General features: G+C 40.6%; 1 protein-coding gene across 7 annotated transcripts in view; it reads left to right on the forward strand.

Moving 5' to 3' along the window:
• The window catches only part of LOC307028183 (uncharacterized protein), a 319,026-nt gene that overhangs the window by 75,547 nt on the left and 217,558 nt on the right, over positions 1-25,921 (forward strand). The window contains exons 2-4 of one of the 7 annotated variants that reach the window (XM_079662985.1): positions 10,578-10,643; positions 15,372-15,603; positions 17,862-17,981. In XM_079662985.1, coding sequence (XP_079519111.1) covers positions 10,578-10,643; positions 15,372-15,603; positions 17,862-17,938 — 375 coding nt within the window. In that variant the 3' untranslated portion in view covers positions 17,939-17,981. Of the gene's footprint in view, positions 1-9,233; positions 10,080-10,577; positions 10,644-15,371; positions 17,130-17,861; positions 17,982-25,921 lie in introns of those variants that run through there. The other 6 variants (XM_079662982.1, XM_079662984.1, XM_079662983.1 and 3 more) reach the window with 6 other exon arrangements.

The following is a 25,921-nucleotide window of genomic DNA, read 5'->3' on the forward strand; positions in this document are numbered from 1 at the left end:
TGACATTTTTTAACAATGACCACAATATCATTATTTTAATAAACCAAATATGAACAATTGAGGAAATGAGGAAGAACTGATGATTCAAATGTTGTAGTACAAGTAGTAATGTAGTTTGTGCATAAATTACTATTGCAACAAATGTGTTCATTTTCTTCATTATAAGTCGATTTTTTTTGGACGAATGCTCCGGGCCAGTGGTTACAATGGAGGGGCCAGTGATAATATAATTCTACCGGCCCGGAGGCATTTTACCCTTAATGTCTACCCCTGGTTTACCCATTTAAAGAGTCGTGGTAGATACTAATGATGGCAGTTTGACACTGAAGCTTCGAACGGAGCTTCAACCCTGGACTTCCTATTCCATAGAAGCAGTGCTTCGAAGCTTGCTTCAAATCACATGACATGTGATGTCCGAAGCAGCAACTGCTTCAAATCACGAGACATGTGACGTCCGAACCAGCAACTGCTTCATTTCCTGATTAAATCAACTCTGGTTTGCGGTCCAATCACGCGATACAATGCACTGCCTCGTCTCGATTCTGACAGGTGACAGGTTGAAACAGGTTCAAATTTGAACACTTTATAACCGCTCTAAACAATGCGCAATGTGTGGGTTGTTGTCGTAGTTTGCGTTATTGCTGTTGAGTTGTTGTTGGCATTGCATTTGAATTGGTTCATTATAGAGCAAGCCAGGAAGAAAGATAGGTTGTTCTGGCTCGTGAAACACTTCGAAATGTGGAGAAGTTGTGAACAAAAAGACAATGAGTAATATAAAAACACTTCAATAGTTTAGGGAATTGATAGCCCAGTGGATAGAGCCGGCGGCCAGGATGCGGCGATGTCCTCCGCGCAGCTGTTTCAATGCCCGGAATAGTTAAACTTTTAATCATTGCTTTAATACTTTAATAACTGATAAAAGGCCCTCTCCGCCCAAAACATTTTCCAGCACTCTGTAGTCTCTTCTCAATAACCCAATACACCCAATTATCAATCTTTAATTGCAAATAGAACATGATATTGTGTGTGTGTGTGTGCGTGCGTGCGTGCGTGTGTGCATCGAATATTTTTCAAGGCAAAGATACGTTAAACCCACTGCAGCCTTGCACTTCGCCAGGAGAGGTCGCTGTAACTGAAGCTTCGAGAAATGAACCTATTTCCGACACAATTGTCCAAGTGGTTCGATGATTCATTCAAAGCTTCATTTTGCCATCACTAGTAGATACCTTGTTTGTTTTAAACATCATAAATACACAAACAACAATGAATACTTACAGGTTGTGTACCCGAATCTCCCGCTGGTCCAAACAAAGTAGGAACAGCATCATTGTTCAGTGCCCTACGCTGTACATATCCGGCATGAATCACTGAAAGGTTTGAGACGCTTGGTTTTTCGTGAAAGGCTGGCAGAGGGTGCGGCCATAGCTCTGGGCGTGGCTACTGGGTATCCCTACGTAGCGATACCCACGCGTCTCTCTCTCCTCTTCACACACCACACTTTTCGCGGCACACGTACTTACAGCCAATCAGCTCTGAATTATGTGAGATGACGTATGGTGGGGATGGCAGCTCAGTGCCCCTATGGTCATTATTTTTTTGCCACACACATTAAATAGGACAATACTCTGAGCATGTGCAGTGTAGTTTTTACAGTCACCGTTCACTTAGAGAGTGAGAGGGAGGGGCATGATCGGGTTTTGTCCCGCATGGCTCTAAACAGCTCAATAGGCACACACTGTAGACACTAATTAGAAGAACACAGACTAAAACAGCAATGTACAGACGAATCAGATGATTAAACATGATCTTAAAATATATTTTATTTTTATTTTTTTGCATTTTTTTGTAATCATTATTTTTAATACTTTCTGCTGACACTAGGTTGGGGCTGTGCCCCACCTGCCCCTAATGACCAGTCGCCACTGACAAGGAGACTGGTAATAACCGGAAAAGCATGACATGGGACCTTTAATATTGCATTGCAATCTGCTTACTGCAGTAGTTAAAGAAAGACAACAATTGTGTCATTATTGGACAATTACAAAAGAGGCTTCGTTTTGATGGATGTTTTTATTAAAAATGACACAATTTAATACCCTTTTTTTTAAACCTGTTCCTATTGGTCTGTTCCAGTCAGCTGACATGTGACAGATCATGTGACCCAGCTTCTGTTTTGATAGGAATAAATGTCCAAACGTTTCCTGTTTACGGCCGTTTAAATCTCTGTTTAGAGAATAATAAAATAAGATAATAAAAATTAGAAAATAAATGTATGAAATTTAAAAATGCAAACAATACAATAAATAAAATAACAATATATAATTCAATCACAATAACTAATTAAAAAATATGTATATAAAGCAATGTGGATATCTTTTTACAGAAATGTCTCCTTAACACACGGCCCATTCATTCAAGTATTAATGAGGATGTTGGAGAGCTGCTGATGTAACTAAATAATTCCCAATGTTGGATCAATAAAGTTTAAGGTGTTAATACTTCATTGCTTGTTTGTTTGTTCACAGCATGTAAAGTGGCTTTGTGTCCCTCGAAAAACGCGATAAAAATGTAATCTTTTATTATTATTATTATTATTAATAAGGTATTTGGTTCCCTCTGGCGTCACTAAGTGTACTCTGCCACCTCACATTTTGCAACAGTACTAGTATCTTTACGGCAGTTCACCACAACATCAGACAATAGCCGCGTTCACACCGGAGTACTTTTCCCACTTTAGTTCCGATATAGTTCCGAAATGTCGCGTTCACACCAAAAAGAGCCGGAACTAAAATGAGTTCATGAGAACCTTTTTACCCCCTTTGAGAAAAGAGCTATATTTCTGATTGGCTGGGCGGATTACAAACCACGCCCCGTAAAACTAAAAAAAAGTGTTGTGAAGCCACCATTTTATTATCCTCGCATTATTAGCATTAGCATTAGCCCAGCGCAGAAACGCAGAGAGACTAACTTATGGCAACACAAAATAAAACATGGGAGCGGTGGAGATGAGGAGGTGTCGGCGTTCTGGCGATTTACTCGGAAGGCTTCAGTAGAAGCTGCTGGGAGTCCGAGCAGCTTCTACTGAAGCCAGTCCCCAACTCCGGGGACTTCCGGCCGGGGATTTTGGGCGGCAGTATACGCCGTGAAGTTGTTTGCGGCCTTGCCAGTAGACCCAAAGCAGCAGCAGCAGCAGCAGAAGAAGAAGTGACGTCAGCGGCTTCATTTGCCTAATCCACCCCCAGGGACTTATTCCGTTGTGAACGCGATCTGTACTTAGTTCATCAGAACTAAAGAGTTCTGATGAACTAAGTTCTCATGAACCTTTGTGGGAAAAGTACTGCGGTGTGAATGCGCCTATCATGGCCTCCGCAGCTCCGGAGGATTTACCGGAGAACCGGGAGGGTTTAGCGGCCTCAGGAGCAGGAGTGGATCTAGAAAAAATATTCATGGAGTGGCAAGAGGAGATTTTGAGGGATGGCATCCCCTTGCAGAAGTATATGCTGATTTAATCATATTCATATCAACCATTGTTAACTTGGAAATCCACAATATTGATATTTCTTAACTCAATATAACATAGGTGACATTATTGTGGCACAACATAATTTAATGCATTTTAAATGAACAATAACTGAATGAGTTTGTCTCTTTGACTCTTAGACCAGCAGGGGTATCAAATATATGCAGACTGCTGCAAGTACATTAATTAACTGTCTCATCTGTGCTTCTTTACTCAGTAAACTATTGCCGTATCAATTGTGGGAGTAGAATCCAGGTTAGTTTAGCGGTTAGCGCCTGTTGATTATCAGCAGCTGTATTTTTGCAGAGCCCTTTTTGTTACTTATACCACTTTAGAATTGAGGTTTTGTTTTCCTTTTGTGTATTTTTCCCCAATGTGTACTACCTATATAACGCTCTTTTGGAGTTCTCCTTTTGTTAACTATTAGGCAACAGTTTGGCTTTGTGTGTGCAGGCTGTATGTGTTTATTATGTTGTTTCACAACTTTAGTTATAATAAAACCACTTATAACTTTTACCAATTCCATTCTGGTTTGTGTTGCTTCCCTTTGGTTCCCCTAGCCCAGTAGGGAACGTAATATCGATGTTTGTCTGAATTAATATGATAATATTAACAATCATATTATTCCTATCAGCTCTCAATCACTTTTATGATTCACATATTCAGTGTTATTATTGAATAAACAATATTTTTTGGAGGAGTTAATGATGAATGTTCCACAAGATGCTTGCTCACCCTCCTTCAAATTTGAAAGACAAGTAATTACGATCATATATCAAAGGATTCAAAGGAACAGTTCAGCGCCCCGCGACTTTACTGCAAACAGTTACAACCTGGACTTTACATTAGAAAGAACAAACATTAAATAAGTGACTAACTGCATCAGTTCGGGTTAAACGTATATAAATCTAAAACATAAACATCGCTGCAGTTATTATCCAGTGGAAAGTCCTTACCTACTGGCCTAGTTAAATGAAAGTGGTTACTTTCTGTTGGCTGGGCAGTGTAGTTTTACACAGGTCTTATTTGACTTTCTCAGGTCTTAAAAATGTTTTTTGGGGGCAGACCCGCACAAAGAAAAAATATATTTACACACATACAAAGTCATCATCTTAACAGTTTGTTATGCTCACCCGTGAGCAGAGCATCAAGTTAGCATGTCTATTTCAGCTGAATGCGGCGATTACCATGTTGTTCAGCAAAACGCCTCCCAAACGTATTAAGATCAACAGCTTTAGTGTGTTTTGATTCAATGCTGAGTACAGCCAAACTTAACAGTCTCTTCTCTGTCATTGCAGACAGCAAATACCTCATTCCTTCCGTCTATTTGGGTCCGAATGCTTCTCGTTTTGCGCCGTCCCGTTCAAATGAAATCGCAGCCAATCATATTTCCACGCTCGCGCCAGGGCCGTTGGAGGGGTTACAAGACTCACGTCTTGTGCTGCATTCACTTACACTCGGACATTAGAGACTTTCTCTTATAAATGTCCGATGAGCCACAACTTTTCTTTCAAAACAAAGCTGCCAACTGGCAGCTTGGATGGCAAGGTCTATTTTTAGGTTGGCTGTTGCAAAGAGTAGATATTTACTAAAACCATTTATTGCTTCACATAATAAAATATACAACGGGTGTTACCTGATATATATTATGCTGTAGTAGGAGCTGTAGGTGTGTGTAGTAAAGTGTGTAGATGTAATGTAAAAAGCAGTGTCATGATACGTCACTATTTCATCACGTTTTCAAGTAAAAAAACTGCTTTTTTTGTGTCTAATGTGCGTTTTTCACACGTTTAATAATTCAAAACGCTGCTTCTTACTGTACATTGTACAAATCCCTGTTTTCTTATTAAGTCTTAATGGTGGCCTGCAGGTCTAAGCTCTGGTTTTACATTTGGACACGGGGTTCATCACCCAGGTGTAATTTATATTCAGCTATGTTCAAAGTCACTTTTAATTTGAAGTTAAGGGTTTAATAATTGTACAGTTCAGTAATGTAAAAAGCAGTGCCACAGTATTATATTTCAACATGTTTTCTAGTTAAAAAAAGATAAAAACAAGATCTGTTTTTTGGTCATACAGAGTTCTTCACAATGGTCTAGTTGTCTAATAATTGGTTTTACATGCAGGGGCCTGGGGTTCACCGCCCAGAACATCTGTCTCTGTGTTAAGGCTTTAATATTTGACAGTTCAATGAAAAGCAGTGCCACACAAAGTCACTATTTCATCGTGTTCACAAGGTTAAATCTGCTTTTTTTGGTGCGCCTGTGTTTTCATATGTCTAAAACACTTCACCGTGGACTAGAGGTCTAATAATTGGTTCTGTTTGCGCAACCCAGTGTCCTAAAAATTACGTTCCCACAGAACTAAACTGCATTCTCAATTACGTTTAGGGAGAAACATATTTTTCTCCCACGTTACGTTAGTTATGAACATATCTCAAATTTATGAACGTTACTTGTTCAGCAAACGTAACGTACTGAAAATGGCTAGCCAGTAGTTAGCACTGGTGGCCTAGTTAGCTTGAGCGAGCGTGAGGCGGGAGAGTAGAACAATGAGTCGGTCTAAAGAGCCCGGACTGCTCGTGTATAGTTAATAGATAAATAAATAAATAAGTTAAAAGAGATACATAATTGATATTGAATGTACAAGGTGAAACTGGTTTGGAATAGCAATGCAATAGACATGATTATTTATTGACAAGTTTATTTTCTACATATCTTTGCCATTTATTGTCTTGCTTATAATAATGATAATAGTCATTTATAAATATGAAATATGTATATATATATATGGCATGTAATTTACGTTAGAGAAACATATTTAAGATACGTTCATAATTAACGTAACTTGGGAGAAAATATGTAGAAAATAAACGTTTTGAGATACGTTCATAACTAGCATAACGTAGGAGAAAATACGTCTCTAGCTAAACGTCATTGAGAATGCAGTTTAGTTCTGCGGGAACTTCATCTTTAGGAGACAGGGTTGGTTTGCGGAGCCCACGGTTCATTCCCCTGTCAAGAATTTCATAGTTTAAAACACCACTTTTTCCTGAGTTTTCATTAGATATGGAGATAGGATCAGTGCTTGAATTGGGCCGGTACTCACCGGTACGCAGTACCGGCACTTCTGATTTTTACCCATGTGGTACCGGCACTTCTTACAGTAAAATGCCGGTACTCAGCCGCCGGCAATATACGTATATATTGTAAACGCAACGCAGCGCAAATGTGGGTCTGACTCTGCCTCACAGAGGGTGACTGGCTGTCTACATGACGTGGCCTGCCGACATTGCCACTTTCATACAGATCATACTAATGCCCTCGATTGGTCTCTGTGTGTCATTCAAGCTCGGGAGGGTGTGTGTTGGTGTATGTGCGCGAGCGAGGCGCGAGCGAGCGAGAAAGCGCGCGCACCGGTTACGTGTATTGTTGTTAGCATCTGGTGCTAGCTAGCTGCGCTAACGGATATAAGGAGCTGTTTCAACAACAAGGTGGAGGGAGAGTCTTTTGCTGTCAGACTGAGAGGCTGATAACTACAGCTCTGGTGAGGTAAATTACTCTCTGAGTCTTTAGATAGTTCACTTAGTTTAAGTTATCTCAGTGGGTCTCAAACGGTTCGGTCACCATTTATGTAAACACATATTTCCATTTGAGGGGGTAGTGATTAGTAAAATATGCATGAATAATACAAACAAAATGTTAACTAGGTGAAAAAAGGTAAGATAAACTTGTTGAGAGCTAAAACTAGTCTTTGCTGTTGCCTCAAAGAGGGGCAGGGGGGAGAGGAGGGAGACAGGAGAGGCCGATTCAGGTGCCCAGACACACTCACAACTATAAATGAACCAAAAACAAATAAATAAACAAGTTTCAATGTTTTTTCATATTGGATATTGTATGTTATTGGTTATGGCCATGTACTTATGATTTTATGATTATTTAAATGTATACATTTTTGTTTCATATGGGTGTAGTCTCTTTATTTCCCCCTCAAAATGCACCAGATTGATGCATTTAAGTCCAACATTTAAAAAAAAAAATCTTACCGGGGGAGCATGCCCCCGGACCCCCCTATAGGATTTGAGGCCCGGCCCCACTGTTCCCAAATAGATTTGCAATTTTTTTTTTAAATAGTAACCCATCTCCATATGTTTCTTTTTGGGTAGTAGATTTAAACTAGAGGGCTATCACTTTGTGCAGCAACGCTATTGACAAATAAATCCAGCAAAATGGCACAAAAAAACTGGTAGTGGCCTCAGGGACGAGGAGTCATTTAACCAGCCAGTAGGAGTCAAGCTTTACTTTCTTTTATATCCATAAAGAAAAAGTAAATCTGTTTACAGTTGTTTCATTATGGATGTTGAGAGGTATCCATATATCTCTTCATTTTGCTCTCAAAGTGCACCAGATTGATGCATCTAACTTCAATATTTAAAAAAAAAATGTTCCCGACTAGAGGGTGTCAGGTCCCCTCCCCACTTATAAAAATAGCACTTTACCACTGCACCCACTCTAATCTCAGATGCACCCTGACTCATTTTGTTTAAGTACAGTGAGCCTTTCTAAAATATACAGTAAAGAGACAAACCCACCAGCATTATAGGATATACTATGACTTTGTGCCAAATACTAGTTGCTGATTTAGAGTACTCGCACCTTTTTTATTCCAATTCAAGCACTGGATAGGATCTGTTTCCTGATACATCTGTTTACATCTTTTGTCTTCATCTATGTTCGTTCATTTTCTGTTTTCAAAATCTGTCTTGAATATCTTTGACTTATCCCTGATCCCGCCCTCTTTAAGGCTCTTCTTATCGATAGCCAAAACCTTCCTCTGTCATCGAGGGCTTTTACCAGACGAAGGATCTAGTTTGGAAATTACTTCCGAGAGGTCCCTCCCTCCTCTATCTCAAAGATATTTTGGTCATTTAGGTAACAACTCTAAACACTAAAATCCTTTGCAGTTCCTTTTCTGTTCACTAGTTTAAAAACAGAATATGAGAGGAAGACACAGACTGTTTGGATGTAAGTAGGCCAATGAATATCAAATTCATGAAGACACAGACTGTTTGGATGTAAGTAGGCCAATGAATGTCAAATTCAGCAAAAAGTCACATTTCTGTGGGTGATTGGAAACACTTTCTGACAAGACATAATTTAGTAAAAGTTAGTAAATAAAACTAAACCTGACTTGCAAAATTATCTTTTAAATTGACAAAGATCATATGTGTAATTCGTGGCACAATTCAAACGGGATCGAAAGATAATCTTTCTCTCTCTATTGACTTCGGCCCAATCCCAAACCACTCCCTCGACCCTACCCCTCCGTGACGGAGTGAACAACGTCTGTAGCCACACTCGCAGCTCAACGAGGCTCCCTCCTGTCAGATGGAGGGAGTAAATACAGCAGCAAGCTTTGGGACGGCCTCGCCTCTCTCCGGCAGAAACAGGAAATGCCGTAACTGTATCTAACAACGGTTTCAAATCAGCATCTCTTAGAAAAAAAAATGTAAATTAATAACTCAAATAAAACTCCAAACATATTTCATTGTGTTGTTGTCTTTTTTGTAAAGCTCATTTAGTTTTAAACCAAGCTTCTTAGTTTTTGCAACAGTCTGTAAATATACACAACTTTATAATAATACACACATTTACCTTTTTCTAGACTAAACACATATATGATCCTAAGTTAAAACATATGAGGTTATCATGAGCTTGTTAACAGCGCAGTTTATCAGTGGATGTTCGCTGGAACTACTTGTAAACAGCTTGTTTCCTGACGGACACACACAGCGTGATTCCGGTCAGGTAGAGACCGGTCTCAAGTCAGCACTGCTGCGGACTCGCTGTTTGAGGGCTTGATAGCCCACTCCCCCTCCACACCACTCCACACTCGTTGGTTTGGAACAGACCTCAATATGGCGGACCCTCCGCGTGAACGCGCAAACGGAGGGGTAGTGTGTAGGGGGCGGTTTGGGAATGGGCCTTCAATACATAATTTTTCCGAAATAAGATCCCATGGAGGTCCGCCGGAAAGGGAGGGACTTCGCCACTCTATTGCGCCGGTCCGTTTCTAGCTTCCGGTCCTATTTGTTTTGTTTTATTTATTTAATGGTTTTATTAATTTATTTGTATTTTATTTTGATTAGAACATAAGTTAATGAGTTGGAATGATGTGATGATGCATACTCATGTACAGTAGGTGGCGGTATGCACCTTTTAAGTTGTTTGCAATCCGCCAAAAGCAAGAGAAGAAGAAGAAGAAGAAGAAGCTTCCGGTCCTCAGAAGCTACACGTTGCTAACAGACGTTGATGCAGATTTGATAACGAATGTAATGTGTTCAAGAGACTTTAAAAACATATACAAAGAGTTCGTTTATCATTGGAGGGCAATTTATCCGTGCTTTATCCGTTAAACCGTTTTTTAGTTGCCTCCCGTTCTTTGTTCGTAGCTTTTTATACCACGTTGCTGATCGGTAAACATAAGTAAACGCATTAAAGGGAGATTCGTGTGTTTAACGGCAGTGTTTTATCAAGGAGAAGAAAGACTGAAGAACAAGGTGTGTGTGTGTGTGTGTGTGTGTGTGTGTGTGTGTGTGTGTGTGTGTGTGTGTGTGTGTGTGTGTGTGTGTGTGTGTGTGTGTGTGTGTGTGTGTGTGTGTGTGTGTGTGTGTGTGTGTGTGTGTGTGTGTGTGTGTGTGTGTGTGTGTGTGTGTGTGTGTTGCAGGGTAGCTTGTGAATTTACTCCAGGTGGAACTAAAGTCTGATTTAACACAAGATAGATTTAACTAAAGGTATTAAATACATGTAGTGGAGTAAAAGTACACCCTTTACCTCTGAACTGTTCTAAAAGTACAAAGTAGCATTAAATAGAAATACTCAAGTAAAGTAAAAGTATCTCTAAATGGTACTTGATTACAGTACTTGAGTAAATGTACTTAGTTACTTCTCACCTCTGCTATTAACCTAAGAAGTAGCTGTAGATTTGTTTTGTTGTGTCTATCGGTTGTATTGAGTTGCTTGTTTTGTGTCAGCTGTAGTTGTGTTGATTATTTCAGAGACACAGCCGGAGAAGGAGCACTGAGAGCAGCATGGAGGAGAACAAAAAGACCCCTGGAGCTCAGGTCAGTGTGCACTTCATCACAATATATTCCTATCACTGTTATCCCCAAATGAAAGATCACAACCTGTTTAGAAAATACAATATGAATGCACTGTATGGTTAGATATAGGTTAGAACGTTGCTGTATACAACACGATAATACTTTAATGATCAGATCAAGTCTGAAATGTGACTTGCATCACAGCAGCTCCATGTGTAACATCAACATCAACAAATATCAAGACACAATACATGAAAAACAAACAACAAACATGTAACATAACAGCTGGATCAGTGAGAGACAACCTGCTCAAAGAGCCTTCAGCGTGCTTTTGATCTGGATTCAGCTCTGTGTTTACTGAGAGGACTGACTGGAGCACAAAGGATGCTTCAGTCTGACTTTATTGAATCTCCATTAGATGGCAGCAGTTCATATTCTCTGTTCAGAGCATGTGTCGCGTGGTACAGAGTGAAGTAGCCCTCCACTACACATTTAATTTGAAAGTCTTTTATTTTGTTCTGCAAAGAGCAAAAATATGTATTTTATTATCACAGTTCGCCACACACACACACACACACACCGTGACTTCACTCAAGTGTGTGTTTACGTTCTCTGAACGTATTCACTATACTAACACAGAAACATAATGAACATTTGCATCAACATCTAAACAATAATCATGTCTATTGCATTGCTACTCCAAACCAGTTTCATCTTGTACATTCAATATCAATTATGTATCTCTTAACTTATTTATTTATCTATTAACTATACACGAGCAGTCCGGGCTCTTTAGACCGGCTCATTGTTCTACTCTCCCGCCTCACGCTCGCTCAAGCTAACTAGGCCACCAGTGCTAACTACTGGCTAGCCATTTTCAGTACGTTACGTTTGCTGAACAAGTAACGTTCATAAACACTACTACATAAAGTCCAACCGGGATCATAAACTCACACATAACATATTCACCCATCAATTACAGAATTCCAACTCTCCGTTCTTACCTGCAAAGAGCAAAAATATGTATTTGATTATCACATTTCGCCACACACACACACACACACACACACACACACACACACACACACACACACACACACACCATGACTTCACTCAAGTGTGTGTTTACATTCTCTGAACGTATTCACGCGAGAGTTCTCTTTGTCCCCAAACACAGTGGAGCGAACGCGAACTCTGCTGGTCAGAGTTAGACACTACATACTGCTAGATAACACTACATTTTTCAAACAATAAACCAACCATTCCTTATCTGAAAACACACAGACAATTCTCACCACACTCTGAACGTGAGCTGTACTAACCGCAAATCATGTTAACCATGTAATTACTAATACTGTAGGTATATCAACCCACTGATGGCTCTGTATGCCACACATGCTTTGGGTCCCAGGTGATGTTGTTGGACAGCCTCTCAGGTTATTATGGTCTGATGAGTCAGAAAGTCTCTCACAGGGTGACCAACAATCTTTGTGCAGATTTTTAACAAGTGGAGCAATTTTGTTTTGAAAGCTGTTGACAAACACTTGTACCAGGGGGGTATACTACGAAGCTGGTTCAACCTAACCTGGATATGTTTGAGTTAGCCGGTTGGGCTAATCCAAAACATACGTGCTCTCGCTAAACTGTACTACGACGCGGGTTATCAAGTGGATCACTCAAGCCAGCCGTGCCCTATCTAGTTAGGAGCGCGTTCACATGAAAGGGGTGGTATCTGGAGCATTCAACCAATCACAAACATGGAGAAGCGTACTGACAGCGCAGCGTCATACTTCCTGAATGAAAAGTCAATTATAATATCAGACATATGAAGAAGATAAACTTTAAACATCCATGACTTAAATACTTTATCCAGGATCAAAGCCACATAGCTGCACCTGCAAGGTGAATACAGCTGGTAACAGAACAAGTGTTTGAATGCGTACATTAACAGGTTTATGATATCACTCTGCCCCGTCTAATACACGAGTGGATCTGACTTTAATTACATTTGTCTCGAGTGTTTCGTCAACTTAATGTGTTGCTTAAAATAATCCTTCTGCATACAGTATGTGACACTGTGAGTGTTGCACGGTCAGATACGGCTCAGCTGACTCAGATAAGGAGATGATACATTATGATGTGATATGCCGCGGACTGTACTTAATGTTACTCTGATCTGGTTACTTATGTTGTGGCAGATATTTAAGTAAGCTTTCTTAACGCTAATGTTATAATAGTCAGATTGCTCTGAAGATGGGAGGTGATATTCTATTAATGTTCACGTTCACACAGTCGGTGATTTTTGCCGGCCGTCTTTCCTGCAACGGCTTTTCTGTATTTCCTTTCTCCTGTAATATGACTTGATCGCTTTAAACTCCACACACTGAGCTCTGATTGGTCAGCAGGCAGTGCTTTCACTGAGTTGAGCTCTTAGCCTGCAACCTAACCTGCTCCGGGGCAGGTTAGCCGCACAGCATAAGTTACCATGGAGATCTAGCCTGCTAAAAAGAGAACCAGCTTCGTAGGACAGGAAACCCAGAGTTTTCCCTGAAGTTAGCCGGCTAAGCGAAAATCCTGCTTCGTAGTATACCCCCCAGGTAGCATTGCAGTACTGCAGAACAGACACAATCACAGATGTAAAGTAGGGCTGCACGATTTGGGGAAATAATCTAATTTCGATTTTTCTGACAGATATTGTGATTCAATTTGCAATATTTGTTTTTAAGCAACCCAGCGGAAGTTTATTGTAAAATGCGGCTATATCTCCGGCTAGGAAGGTCGTATCAAAGTGCTCCCGTCTCTAGCACCCCCACAGCCCGAGCTACGAGTGAAAGAACTAAACTTACATGAAACTTTCGTTGGGTTGCTTTAAAGCAGGGGTCGGCAATCCCTGGCACGCGTGCCAGTGGCACACTAGGAATAAGTGTGCAAAATATTTAAATTGTATTTTCGGATCCTGAACGAGACCGCCGCCAGAGCGCGTCTCCCCGTTACCTGCAGAAGGAAGCCATGCACGCAACGCAGCCCCGCTCTCTTTAACTCCAGGTGACTTTCTGCCGCTTTCCTCCGTGGTGCAGTGCTGATCGTTTCACCACGGAGGAAAGCACTTCACTAATTGCAGTACCCATAAGGAGCTGTACAAATGCCGCAGTTTTTGCGTGGCTGTGTATTTAGTTGAAAGCCCAGTGGCGCTCTGCTCATCTCTCATCGAAATAATATGCTACAAAGGGTCGGACTGCATCTGTGTTTTGAACTTTCCTGTCGGCTCCCAGACCGTAGTCGAGGAGGGCAGAAGCAACAAGCTTCAGGTTCAATAACCCACTTTAGCTTCAATGACTGGAGAGAGGCGAGCTCTTCTTGGGAGGCCAAAATTACCTCGCCATACCTGCTCGTGCTGTCACTGAGGTATGTCTTGGATAGTTGTATGGCCAGACATGGTCCACAGAAAGTAAATGTGATCCACGGGATCAAAAGCATGGTCCCTCAAAATGACGTTTCATACAGACAAAGTTTAGACAATAATTAGACCAAACAAACAAAAACAAAACACAAGAAGAACGGAGCATACTGAGACGCGCAGTGACAGGATGCCATCTCCCTCTGTCTCCTGTATATACCAGAGGTGGGAGTAAGTGATACATGTGCAAGTCTCAAGTTACTTTGGTGAGAGTTAAGCAAATCCTGATGAATAACCCCAGTTTCCACATTTAAATCAGTTAAAAGACAGTGGTTATGAAAAGTAGAGTTTTATTTTCAACATTAGCAACAATGGAGAGTGGGGCTCTGAAATCATAAAACAGGTCATATGGGGAAGAATCAGGCAGTTCAATGTGTGTGTGTGTGTGTAGAGGTGCATGTTGTTAAAACATAGCAGCCTGCGGTCGCACTTTAGCTATTGTAATGAAGGTAAACACAGTGAAGTAACCAGTAAAAGGCACAGCTCTTTGCAGCTGGTGCTGCTCTTCTCAGATTCTGCTGAGTTATACATTACTGCCTCCTGGTGCTGCAGAGATTTCATGAAGTGAAGGAGGTTTTCCTCTTTAAAACAGCTGCGGGCAGCAGATACTGTGAGAGTCACAGACATGAATTCATAGATCAAGGCAGACTGGTTCACAGACTCACCTGTTTTGTCGTTCCGGTGCTTAAACAAATATCTCTCCTGGCCGAAATGTCCCTAAAATGAAGTCAGTTCGAAATATATCTCAAATAATGTATGCAATGCTATTTCCCCACATAAACATAACAGTCTGCAATAAAATGTCTGTCTCCTATGCACTCCACTTCCTACTTGGCGCACCGGTAACTTTCTCCTGCGAACGAGTTACTGTCTCTCACTCTTTTTTTTCATTGCCCTTTAGGGGCTTCCTACAATACAAATGCAAATATTTTATTTTAGAAAGTAAAGTCCTTTCGAGTCATCTGTCTCAAGCCTAAGTCAATTCTCAAGTCATGAATACAAAGTCAAAGTCAAGTCGAGGATTTTATCAATGTTAGTCAAGCAAGTAACAAGTCGAAAAATATGCAAGTCAAGTCATGTGACTCGAATGCCCCACCTCTGGTATTTACTGTGGTTAGAATTTTGCTGTTACTGTATCTAATATAATATAAATATAATAAACACAAACAGTTAGTAAAAGTAGTATTCCGTTAACTCAAGGTTTATATTAAGAGAGTTTTTATTGTGTTAACTGTGTATGTTTTTATGCTTTTTAGATTTACTTTCTCTCTTTCTCTGTCCGTCTGTTCTAGAAACCAAAAGGAAGAGAGAAACATCACAGCTGTCAGCAATGTGACAAATCCTTTGCAACATCTGGACATTTAAAGAGCCACCTGCGTATTCATACTGGAGAAAAACCGTACAGCTGTGAACAGTGTGGGACAACTTTCACTACATCAGGTGTTCTCAAAAGACATCAACGTATTCACACTGGAGAAAAACCGTACAGCTGTGAAGAGTGTGGGAAAACGTTCGGGGAATCAGGTAATCTCAAAAAACATCAACGTATTCATACTGGAGAAAAACCGTACTGGTGTGAAGAGTGTGGGAAAAAATTCACTTCATCAAGTTATCTCAAAATACATCAACGTATTCACACAGGAGAAAAACCGTACTGGTGTGAAGAGTGTGGGAAAACGTTCACTACATCAAGTTATTTCAAGATACATCAACGTATTCACACTGGAGAAAAACCGTACTGGTGTGAAGAGTGTGGGAAAACATTCACTGCATCAAGTTATCTCAAAATACATGAACGTATTCACACAGGAGAAAAACCGTACTGGTGTGAAGAGTGTGGGAAAACGTTCATTACATCAGGTGGTCTTCAAAGACATCAACATGTTCACACTGGAGAAAAACCGTACTGGTGTGAAGAGTGTGGGAAAACGTTTTCTCAAAGTATCAACCTTAAAGTCCACGAGCGAATCCACACCGCATAGTTTTGAACAACAATGAGAGCCAAGCTAGATGTTTCCTCCTCCTGATGTCCTGAGAGCTGTATTGTTATATTTGAATAACAATAGTCTTTCTGAATTGAAGTCAGACTAACAGACTTCAATTCAGAGTCAGTCTCGTTTGATGTCCCTGGACAAGCCCTGAGGTCCTCCTCAGCTTTTTAAATATCCCTAAAATCCCCCAAAATAAAATGGGTGAGGCTTATCCACTACGCTCCCACACTTGAACACCAGGAAATATCAGAGAGGCTCAGTGGACATTTTTAAAGGCCTTCTAAAGACACATCTCTTTAGATTAGCTTTGTATTAGCAACCGCCCACTTTAAATGGTCTTTTAGTCTTTATTATTTACCTACTTTTATATTGTTTCATTTATGATAAAGGAAGGGTTTTATCTTATATTAGTTATTTAACAGTTTCAATAACAACATTTACTTTTACGTTGGCTTCTTTATATTTTAATCGTTTAACCTTTTATTAGAATTATGACGTTTTTCTTACTATTCATTTGTATTTGTAATTCTATTGTACCTATATGTTCACTTTATTTTATAGGGTTTCATATTGTTGAATCTATTCACTTGTCTTGTGTCTTATCTTTCTGAGAGAAATCATAATTTAGTTTTCATAATCCTCCTCTGGGCTGCTTGTGTGACGTGTGCAGCATGTGTAGTGTGGTGTCTCTGTGTGAGACCTGTTAGTTTCACTTGTTCATTGTTAGGAGATGTGCTCCAGTTTATCTTTGTGCATTGAGTACTTCAGTCACTTTCTTTTAGGAGAAAGTTGTTCTCAGTTCATCTTAAGTTTGTTTTGTATTTGGCTGGTGAGCCTTCTTCCTTTTTCAAAAAAATAAACCCTATCTACTAATTTTGCGAAATTAGTTTCCTCTCCCGGTTATTTTTATATTTTGTTACTTCCCTTTGTACCCCGAGTTTAGGAGGGAACGTAACACTGTATTTACATTTGTATTATCATACCTTTTACCTCCTTGTGTATCTTAACCTGTTAACATGTTATATTTAGCTGCATGTATCTGTAAAGGTCTTAACGTCTGAGGGGACTTTCTTGTCGTTTATTGAACTATGAAGGAATGTTTTACTATGCCGTGTTTCAGCCATGGTTTTCTAATAGCCTTGTTATTCCATATATAAAATATTATATATCCATGGTTAAACTGCTAGCCTCGTTAAGCTGCAATAATTACATAATTATTAATAATAATAATACTTAAAATGATAATAGAAAAAATAAACATGGGACTGGTATGACAGATTTTAAACATTGGGGAACATGTTTTTGTTTATAATAAAAGGCATAAAACCCATTGAAACACCAATGAAAAACAGCTACAATCTCACCTCCTCCGACGCCCCAAAAGCCTGTCGGAAAAGTTGAGTCTTTAGCTGTCCCTTAAAAACCTCCAGTGAGACAGAGGCTCTCAGTTTCTGGGGGAGTTAATTCCATAGGGGCCACCGCCTCAGAGGCACGGTCCCCCTTCGTTTTTAGCCTGGCTCGGGGACCCTTAAGAGGCCTTGCTCGGAGGACCTCAGGGCCCGGGTTGTCCTGTGAGGGTGGATAAGGTCGTTAATGTAGGCTGGGGTTTGGCCATGGACAGCTCTATATGTGTAAACCAATACCTTACATTGGGTTCTGAGATGGACAGGGAGCCAGTGCAGGGCAGAAAGGATCTGAGTGATGAAGCATGTTTTTTTGGACCGAGTGAGTAATCTGGCTCCAGCATTGTGAACCTGTTGTAACCGGTTTATTGATGTTTTGTTGAAGCAGGAGAACAGAGCATTACAGTAATCAAGCCGGGAGGAAATAAAGGCATGGATAGCCATCTCCAGTTCTGCATTGGATAGAAAGACCCTGAGCTTGGCAATGTTCCTGAGGTGGAAAAAACAGGTACGGGTCAGGAGTTTGATGTGTTTGTCTGTATAGACTGATCGAAGGTTACACCAAGGTTTTTTATGTTTGCCCTAACGTTACCACTAAATGAACCCAGGTGGCTTGCTACCTTAGAGGCGATCAGCCGCTGAGATCAAGATTTCCGCTTTTGATGCATTGAGCTGTCGGAAGTTGCTTGACATCCACTCCTCAATTGCAGACAGACATGTAATCAGGGTGTTTAAATTCTCCGTTTTGACGGGTTTGAAAGAGAAATATATCTGAATATCATCTGCGTAACAGTAATACCAGACACCCTTGAATTGGCTAATTAAGGTGCCTAATGGGAGCATGTAATGGGCAAAAATAAGGGGGACTAAAACAGGACCCTGGGGCAGGACCGCAGGATAGGGGAGTGCTGCGTGATGAGAACGGGCCCACGCACGGAGAAACTTCTCCCACTGAGGTACGAGGCAAACCACTGGAGGGCAGACCCTGAGATGCCTACCCGCTCCCTGAGTCTATCTAGCATGATGGCGTGGTCCACTGTCAACGCTGCACTCAGGTCCAACAACACCAGAACCATGCCATCACCTGCATCTGATGCCATCATAATGTAATTGGAAACCCTGAGTGATAAAAATAAGAACTAAATCCATTATTTTTTATTATTGTAATGATTTGGTTTAACTTTAATGGTATATGAGAATTGCAAGAAATAACACCTCACTACAAATGAATGACTCAAGTGTCTGTTCATTTGAAAACAAATCAATACAAGGGGGGTTGAATCCTATACATGTAAAAGACAGAACCACTAATTACTTTTCAAAACGACTTCCGTCTGTGCTCTAGTTTGCATTCATAAAGAATGCACAAATGTGTTTAATCGTTAATGTCAGATATGTACCAAGTAAATACATTTGTTCCTGCTCAAGATTAGATTCAACTTTATTGTTATTGCACAGATTACAGGTACTGAGACAACGAAATGCAGTTTAGCTTCTAACCAGGAGTGCAACAAGCAGTAAGGTGAAAAGTAATGTACACAATCTACAGAATAAAATATAGAATGAATTGAATGATGAATAAACAGTGAGGGGTATGAATACACTAGATACACAGCAGCCTGAGTGTATTAACAGTATTCAGTATGTATGAATATGCTAAGATATATAAATAAGGAAAAAGGTAAGCAGTATAAGTATAATATACAAATATATGGATATTCATTTCATGATGATAAACATTGTGGAACAATGATAAAAATGTGACTGGAATGTGGCGACATAAAACTGACACAAAACAGCAGCAGCACGGGGTAAAAACCAGCAATGTGCGCTCAGCTCGATATACCAGTGAGTCGTTTCCCATCAAGCACTTCGCTTCTGCAGCTCGTGGAGAGAAACGGCTCTGCCTCGCTCTCAAGGCTGACGGCGTCTTTGTCCCGCGAGATTTCAATGTCTCATGCAGTCGAACCTTCAGAGCTAGGGTGACAATATGACAATAGGGGACAACAATATTATGTCCATTTGCCATTGTTCCATCATGTCTGCTCAGCAGCATACATAAAGCTTAACTGAGGCTGCGGCGTTGTTAAACAATATCCTGGCCTCAACACCATGGACGGTCAGCTATCATCCCTCTTCCCGTCCCGCGGTGGGCAACGGCCCACTACAACTCCCCTTAGGAGAGACTGTGTACCCCGTTGAGGCCAGGATATTATTTAACAACGCTGCTGCCTCAGTTAAGCTTTGTGCATGCTGCTGTGCAGACATGATGGAACAATGGCAAACGGACCAAAGATTGTTTTCGCTTTTCTGAAATCGACTTCCGTTTCAACTGAAATCCCTCTCAAACATACCTGTAGGAGCCAATTAACATCTGTGGGTATAAAGGTAGGAACCTATGTTTGGTGGTGAGAGGTTCCGCCGGAAGGCCATACAGTTTTTGGCCACACACGAAGCACACATACAAACACAGGATTACAAGCAAAGCAAAAGGTATTGTGTAAAGTTTGTAAACGGTAATATCGTACCGTGGTAAATTTGGTTTTATATTGGACGTTGGATATTCGACACATTCGAAAAATCTATTTAACACTGGCTTCGATGGACGAATTTTTGTCAAACCAACTTCGATGTGTTAATACAAGGCCTGCCTATATAACACAAAGCTTTTTTTTTCCAAAAACCCACATTTTGATTTTATACTATTTTTTTAATGTTAAAAAATTCTATAAATCTATTATGCGGCTTTGCCTTTTCACCTACCCATGTCAAAACACATCTGATGAACCCAGCTAACTGCCCTACACTTAACACAAAGCTTATTTTTTCAAAAAACCCACCTTTTGATTTTATACTATTTTTTGTTATGTTAAAAAATGCTATAAATCTATTATGCGGCTTGGCCTTTTCACTTACCCATGTCAAAAAACATCCGATGAACAAAGAAAAGTACCCTCTGCATGTGAAAAAGCAAACACTCTGATTGTTAAAATGTTCCTCATCATCAAAATTGGTAACAGTTATTTGTTTTTGTCTTTTTGACCATGTTGCAATATAGAACATACAGTGTTTTCAACTGTCAGTTAAAAATATCCTCTTGCCTAATATTTCTGAAGTCCTTATATTGTATGGAAGCGATGTAGTAATATCCGGATTATTGTCGTCCTGAGGTGCCTTTCTGTTGGCATATCCTTGAAAATGCTTACATAATAATAAAAAGAAAAGTAACTTTCATTACTATTGCCTGTGTCAACCTTTGGTTGTTTTATGTGAAGATGTATATTTAGCAATTTAAGTCATTTAAAGAATTCCATGTAGCCTAATCACCTTCAAAAATGTTAAGATTTCAATGTAAGGGCTGTCAAACTAAATCAAATCTGAAAATGTTCTCAAAGAGCCTGTCTCAACACAATGCTACCTGTCAGGGGTACTTGGTCGAATTTTGCTACCTAGCTAGCGCTACTGAGCATGCGCACGAACTGAGCACCCCAAGCCCATGATCGAGAAGTGCTACCAAGCCCATCAAGAAGTGCTACCTGAGGCAGAGGTGGAGTTCTTAGCGCTGGAGGTGAGTAGTACTTTGAACGTATATATTTATTTTATTGTGCTCTTTCGTTCGATGTGTAAGGGAGTACATTTAGTGTCCCTCCTCAAAGACGGAGGCGAACGAACGAGACAAAAAGGATTTTGCGTGTTGCTCCTGTGGGTCGCGGAGGTACTTGTGTCAGTTTTACATCGCCCCCTCCAATAACATTTTTCATAATTGTTCCACAATGTTTATCATCATGACATTAATATCTATATATGTTATACTATACTTGCACTGCTTACCGTTTTCATACTTTATATATCTTAGCATATTCATACACACTGTTCATACTGCTCACAGGCTGCTGTGTATATTCATACCCCTCACTGTTTATTCATCATTCAATTCATTCTATATTTTATTCTGTAGATTGTGTACATTACTTTTCACTTTACTGCTTGTTGTTGCACTCCTGGTTGGAAGCTAAACTGCATTTCGTTGTCTCAGTACCTGTAATATGTGCAATAACAATAAAGTTGAATCTAATCTTGAGCAGGAACAAATGTATTTACTTAGTACATATCTGACATTAACGATTAAACACATGTGTGCATTCTTTATAAATGCAAACCGAGTCAAGCCGACTCCGGAGGTGGCGGTATGCACCTTAAAGTTTTTGCAAACCGCCAAAAAACCGAGAGAAGAAGAAGAAGAAGGCGAAGAAGTAGAAGAAGAAGAAGAAGCCGACTCGGTGCTGTCCGACTTCAGGCGAGCTTTTTGAGACCTCCCCCGGCTGCGATCGGCTATTCTCGTCTACTTTCGAGGCGAGCCGCAACGCGTCTTAAACAAGCCTAATGGCTCCTCAAACTACACGCCCCATTCCTACCGTTATAAAACGTCACGAGTTCCCCTGTGTAACCAGTTAAACGGCAACATCAGCAGCTGACAGCGCGTCAGCTTCTGGCAAGCTGGATAGCGTGGCCAGCTGTAGTGATGCGCAAAGCACTAAGCGGGTAGTTAAACTCTCTGCCAAAGCACTTGCGGAAAAACTTGAGAGTTTGCAAAATGGCAGAAAGGCTAAGCTAAATAAAGCTAGCAAATTAAGAACAAATATAAAAGATTTGATGTTAAATGGTGAACACGCTAAGGTTCAAAATGCTCTTGATGGTGATATTGAATTGTGTGTTGAAGCCAGGTCTATGCATGACACTTTAATGGGTTTATTGCCACATGATGAAAGGGAAAAACATGAAACATGGTTTAAAGACAAAATGATGTTCAATGATGAATTTATTGTCCAAATCAAGGTGTGGGTTCGTCAAACCAAAGGTACTGGTGATAATAATGATGAAATCAATCTTGATGACAGTGTTTCTAATGTTGGTAAAGGTTCAAACAAAAGTGACAGCAGTACAAAGTCAAGTACAACTTCATCTGCACAAATTATAGCAGCAGCAGAAAGGGCTGCAATTGTTGCTCGCATGGCAGGTTTAACTGAGAGGCATGCACTGGAGGAACAGGAGCTACAATTAAAGCTGAGAAAGGAACAGATTGAGTTGGAAACTGAGCTAGCTGTATCTACTGCTAGGCTAGCAGTTTTACAGGGTTCACATTCACGACGTTCCTCTCTTGCACCAACAAATGGAATGAACTCATACCTGGAAAAGGAAAAAAGGAAACTGGCATCGTTAAACATACTTAACCCTCTGGCAAAGGAGTATGATTCCACATCAAGGAAAATATCCTCCAGCAAACCAACAAAGATGGCCATGGAACCAAAGCAAGCTGAAAGGCAGTTTGCATTTAAGGAAGACGCTTATGTACAAAATCAACATTATCTGGGAACATCACATGGGTTGACAACTGGTGAATCAACTGCATGGGAAAGTCAACAGGAAAATCACCATCAGCAAATCAATCAAATTCCACCTGAAGGTTTATTCACGATAATGCAAAAGCAAAATGAAATAACAGCTGCACTGGTTCACCAGCAACGTTTACTGTCTCTACCAGCAAGGGACATTCCTATATTTGATGGAGACCTGTTTCAGTACAAGGCTTTCATTAAAGCATTTGAACAAGGAGTGGAAAACAAAGCCAGCAAAGCCGACTGCTTGTACTATTTAGAACAGTTCACAAAAGGACAGCCACAGGAACTGGTTCGTAGCTGCCAGCACATGGCTCCAGATGGTGGCTACATTGTGGCAAAGGGTCTTTTGCAAGAACATTTTGGGAATGAGTACAAGATCGCTGCTTCTTACATAGGAAAGGCTCTAGCTTGGCCAACAATAACAAAGGCAGAAGATATTAAAGCACTACAAGCCTATGCTTTATTTCTGCGTGGATGTGCTAATGTGATGGAAGAACTTCAGTACATGCAGGACAGAGTTGGATATGCCCTCCAATATGAAAATGGTTGTCTTCAAGTTGCCATACAAACTAAGGGAACAATGGAGAAACAAAGCTCATAACATCATGGAAGCCTCAAACAACAGAGCTCATTTCATTGACTTGGTCAAATTCATTGAGAGACATGTACGAGTCCTTTCTGATCGGATCTTTGGAGACATCGAGGATTCAGGACATAAATCAGTTGCTATAAGATCTTCCAGAATGTTTCAGCAACAATCAAAGAACAGAATGAAAGGAAGTAGTTTTGCCGGTACAGTATTCCCAATGAGTGAATTCGGAATTAAAATGACAAACAACTCAAAACCACAGGAGAGCTTGGTGTGTCATTGTTGTGATCACAACACTCACGTTTTGGACAGATGTAAGCAGTTCAGCAAAAGGAAGCACAGAGACAAAATTCAATTTCTAAAGGAGAAAGGAATTTGCTTTGGATGCTTGTGTATCGGACACATAAGCCGGGACTGTAAACAACGCTTGATCTGTGAGGTTTGTGAAAAGCAACATCCTACTGCGCTCCACATAAACACATCTAATGCGGAATTGGGACAAACCGCTAAATCACAAATTCCCCCTCAGACATGTGGACGTACAGTGGCCGGAAATGATGGCTGCATTCTTTCAATTATTCCAGTGCAGGTCAAGTCCACAAAGGGAAGTGAGATTATACAGACCTATGCATTTTTAGATCCGGGAAGCACAGCCACATTCTGCTCAGAAGATCTCATGCACAGATTAAACATCACAGGAAAAATAACTAATTTTCTTTTGAAGACTATGGGACAGAAAAAGGTCGTTCCAGCTTACTCCTTATTTGGGATGGAGGTATCTGGTCTTGAGGAAAATAACTTTTATCCTCTTCCAGAAGTCCTCACACAGAAGCAAATGCCAGTAACCAAAGAAAACATTGCTACAGCCGCAGATGTGAAGAGGTGGAATCATTTGTCAAAAGTTCATATCCCCAGCATAAATGCCAATGTTGACATGTTGATTGGAACCAACGCTCCCAAGATATTGGAACCTTGGGAAATTGTCAACAGTTGTGGAAATGGCCCATACGCTATAAGAACAGTGTTGGGATGGGTCATCAATGGTCCTTTACATGGAAGCAGCAATGGCAGCGATGTTGACATGGAGCTTTATTCTGTTGTGGTGAATAGGATTTCTATTTCCAAATTGGAGCTCATGCTTAGCAGTCAGTATAATCATGACTTTAATGAAAAGCCCTCAGAGGAAAAAGAGATGTCAAGGGAAGACCAAACATTTATGGAAATCATGAATACATCTGCAACACTACAGGACAACATGTATAGCCTGAAGTTGCCCCTTAAGACCCCTGACGTCCTTCTTCCAAACAACTTTGCATTGGCAAAGCAAAGGCTACTTGGATTGAGGAAAAGATTTGTGAGTAACCCAATGTTGCATAAGGAATATGCCAGCTTTCTGAATGGAGTGATTGAAAAGGGTTATGCTGAACAGGTACCAACACAGCAGCACTGTGGCAGTGGAAAATGATGGTACATCCCACACCACAGTGTTTACCATCCACGAAAAGGTTCTCTCCGAGTGGTGTTTGATTGTGGTGCCACATTTAAAGGAACATCATTAAATTATGTACTTTATCAAGGTCCCAACCTCACCAGTTCACTGCTTGGAGTTCTCAATCGTTTCAGGCAGGAACCAGTGGCATTCATGGGCGATATACAGGCTATGTTTCACCAGGTCAAAGTCACAGAAGAAGACAGAGATTTCCTTCATTTTTTCTGGTGGCCAGAGGGAGACTTCACCAGAGAGATCCAGGAATACAGAATGACGGTGCATCTGTTTGGGGCTGTCTCTTCTCCCAGTTGCGCTAGCTATGCGCTAAGGAAAGCTGCTGACGACAACAAGTCTGACTTTTCTGCCGAGACTGTTGAAGCGGTTAAGCGGAACTTCTATGTGGATGACTGTTTGATGGGTTTGGGCTCAGAGAAGGCAGTAATACAAATGGTTGAAGATCTTAATACTCTCTGTAAAAGCGGAGGTTTTGTGCTGGAAAAATGATCAGCAATAGTCGGGCAGTTTTGCAGACAATCGCAGAAGAGCAGAAGGCTAAAGAGCTAAAGGACCTGGATGTGGATAGAGACAATCTTCCTCTTGAGAGAGCTTTGGGACTACTCTGGTGCGTCGAGTCAGATTACTTTAAGTTTAAGATGGAAGTGAAACAGCAGGCTCTAACCAGACGTGGCATGCTATCCACAACAAGCTCGGTGTATGATCCTTTGGGTATTTTGGCACCAGTCACTTTGCCAGCCAAGATAATGCAACAAGAGCTTTGCAGGAGAAGCTGTGGATGGGATGATGCCATGTCACCAGATATCGTACAGAGTAAAAGGCAGAGACAATGCATGGTTCACATCAGACATTTCTGATTTAATACAGGAGCGCAATGTGGCATGGTCAAAAGCCAGGAGTCACATTGGCTGCTCTTCAGGCAGCTGCGAAATGCATTTACCGTTCAAATCAGAAAT

This window comes from Notothenia rossii (assembly GCF_949606895.1).
Source record: "Notothenia rossii genome assembly, chromosome: 2".
Classification (NCBI taxonomy): Eukaryota; Metazoa; Chordata; class Actinopteri; order Perciformes; family Nototheniidae; genus Notothenia; species Notothenia rossii.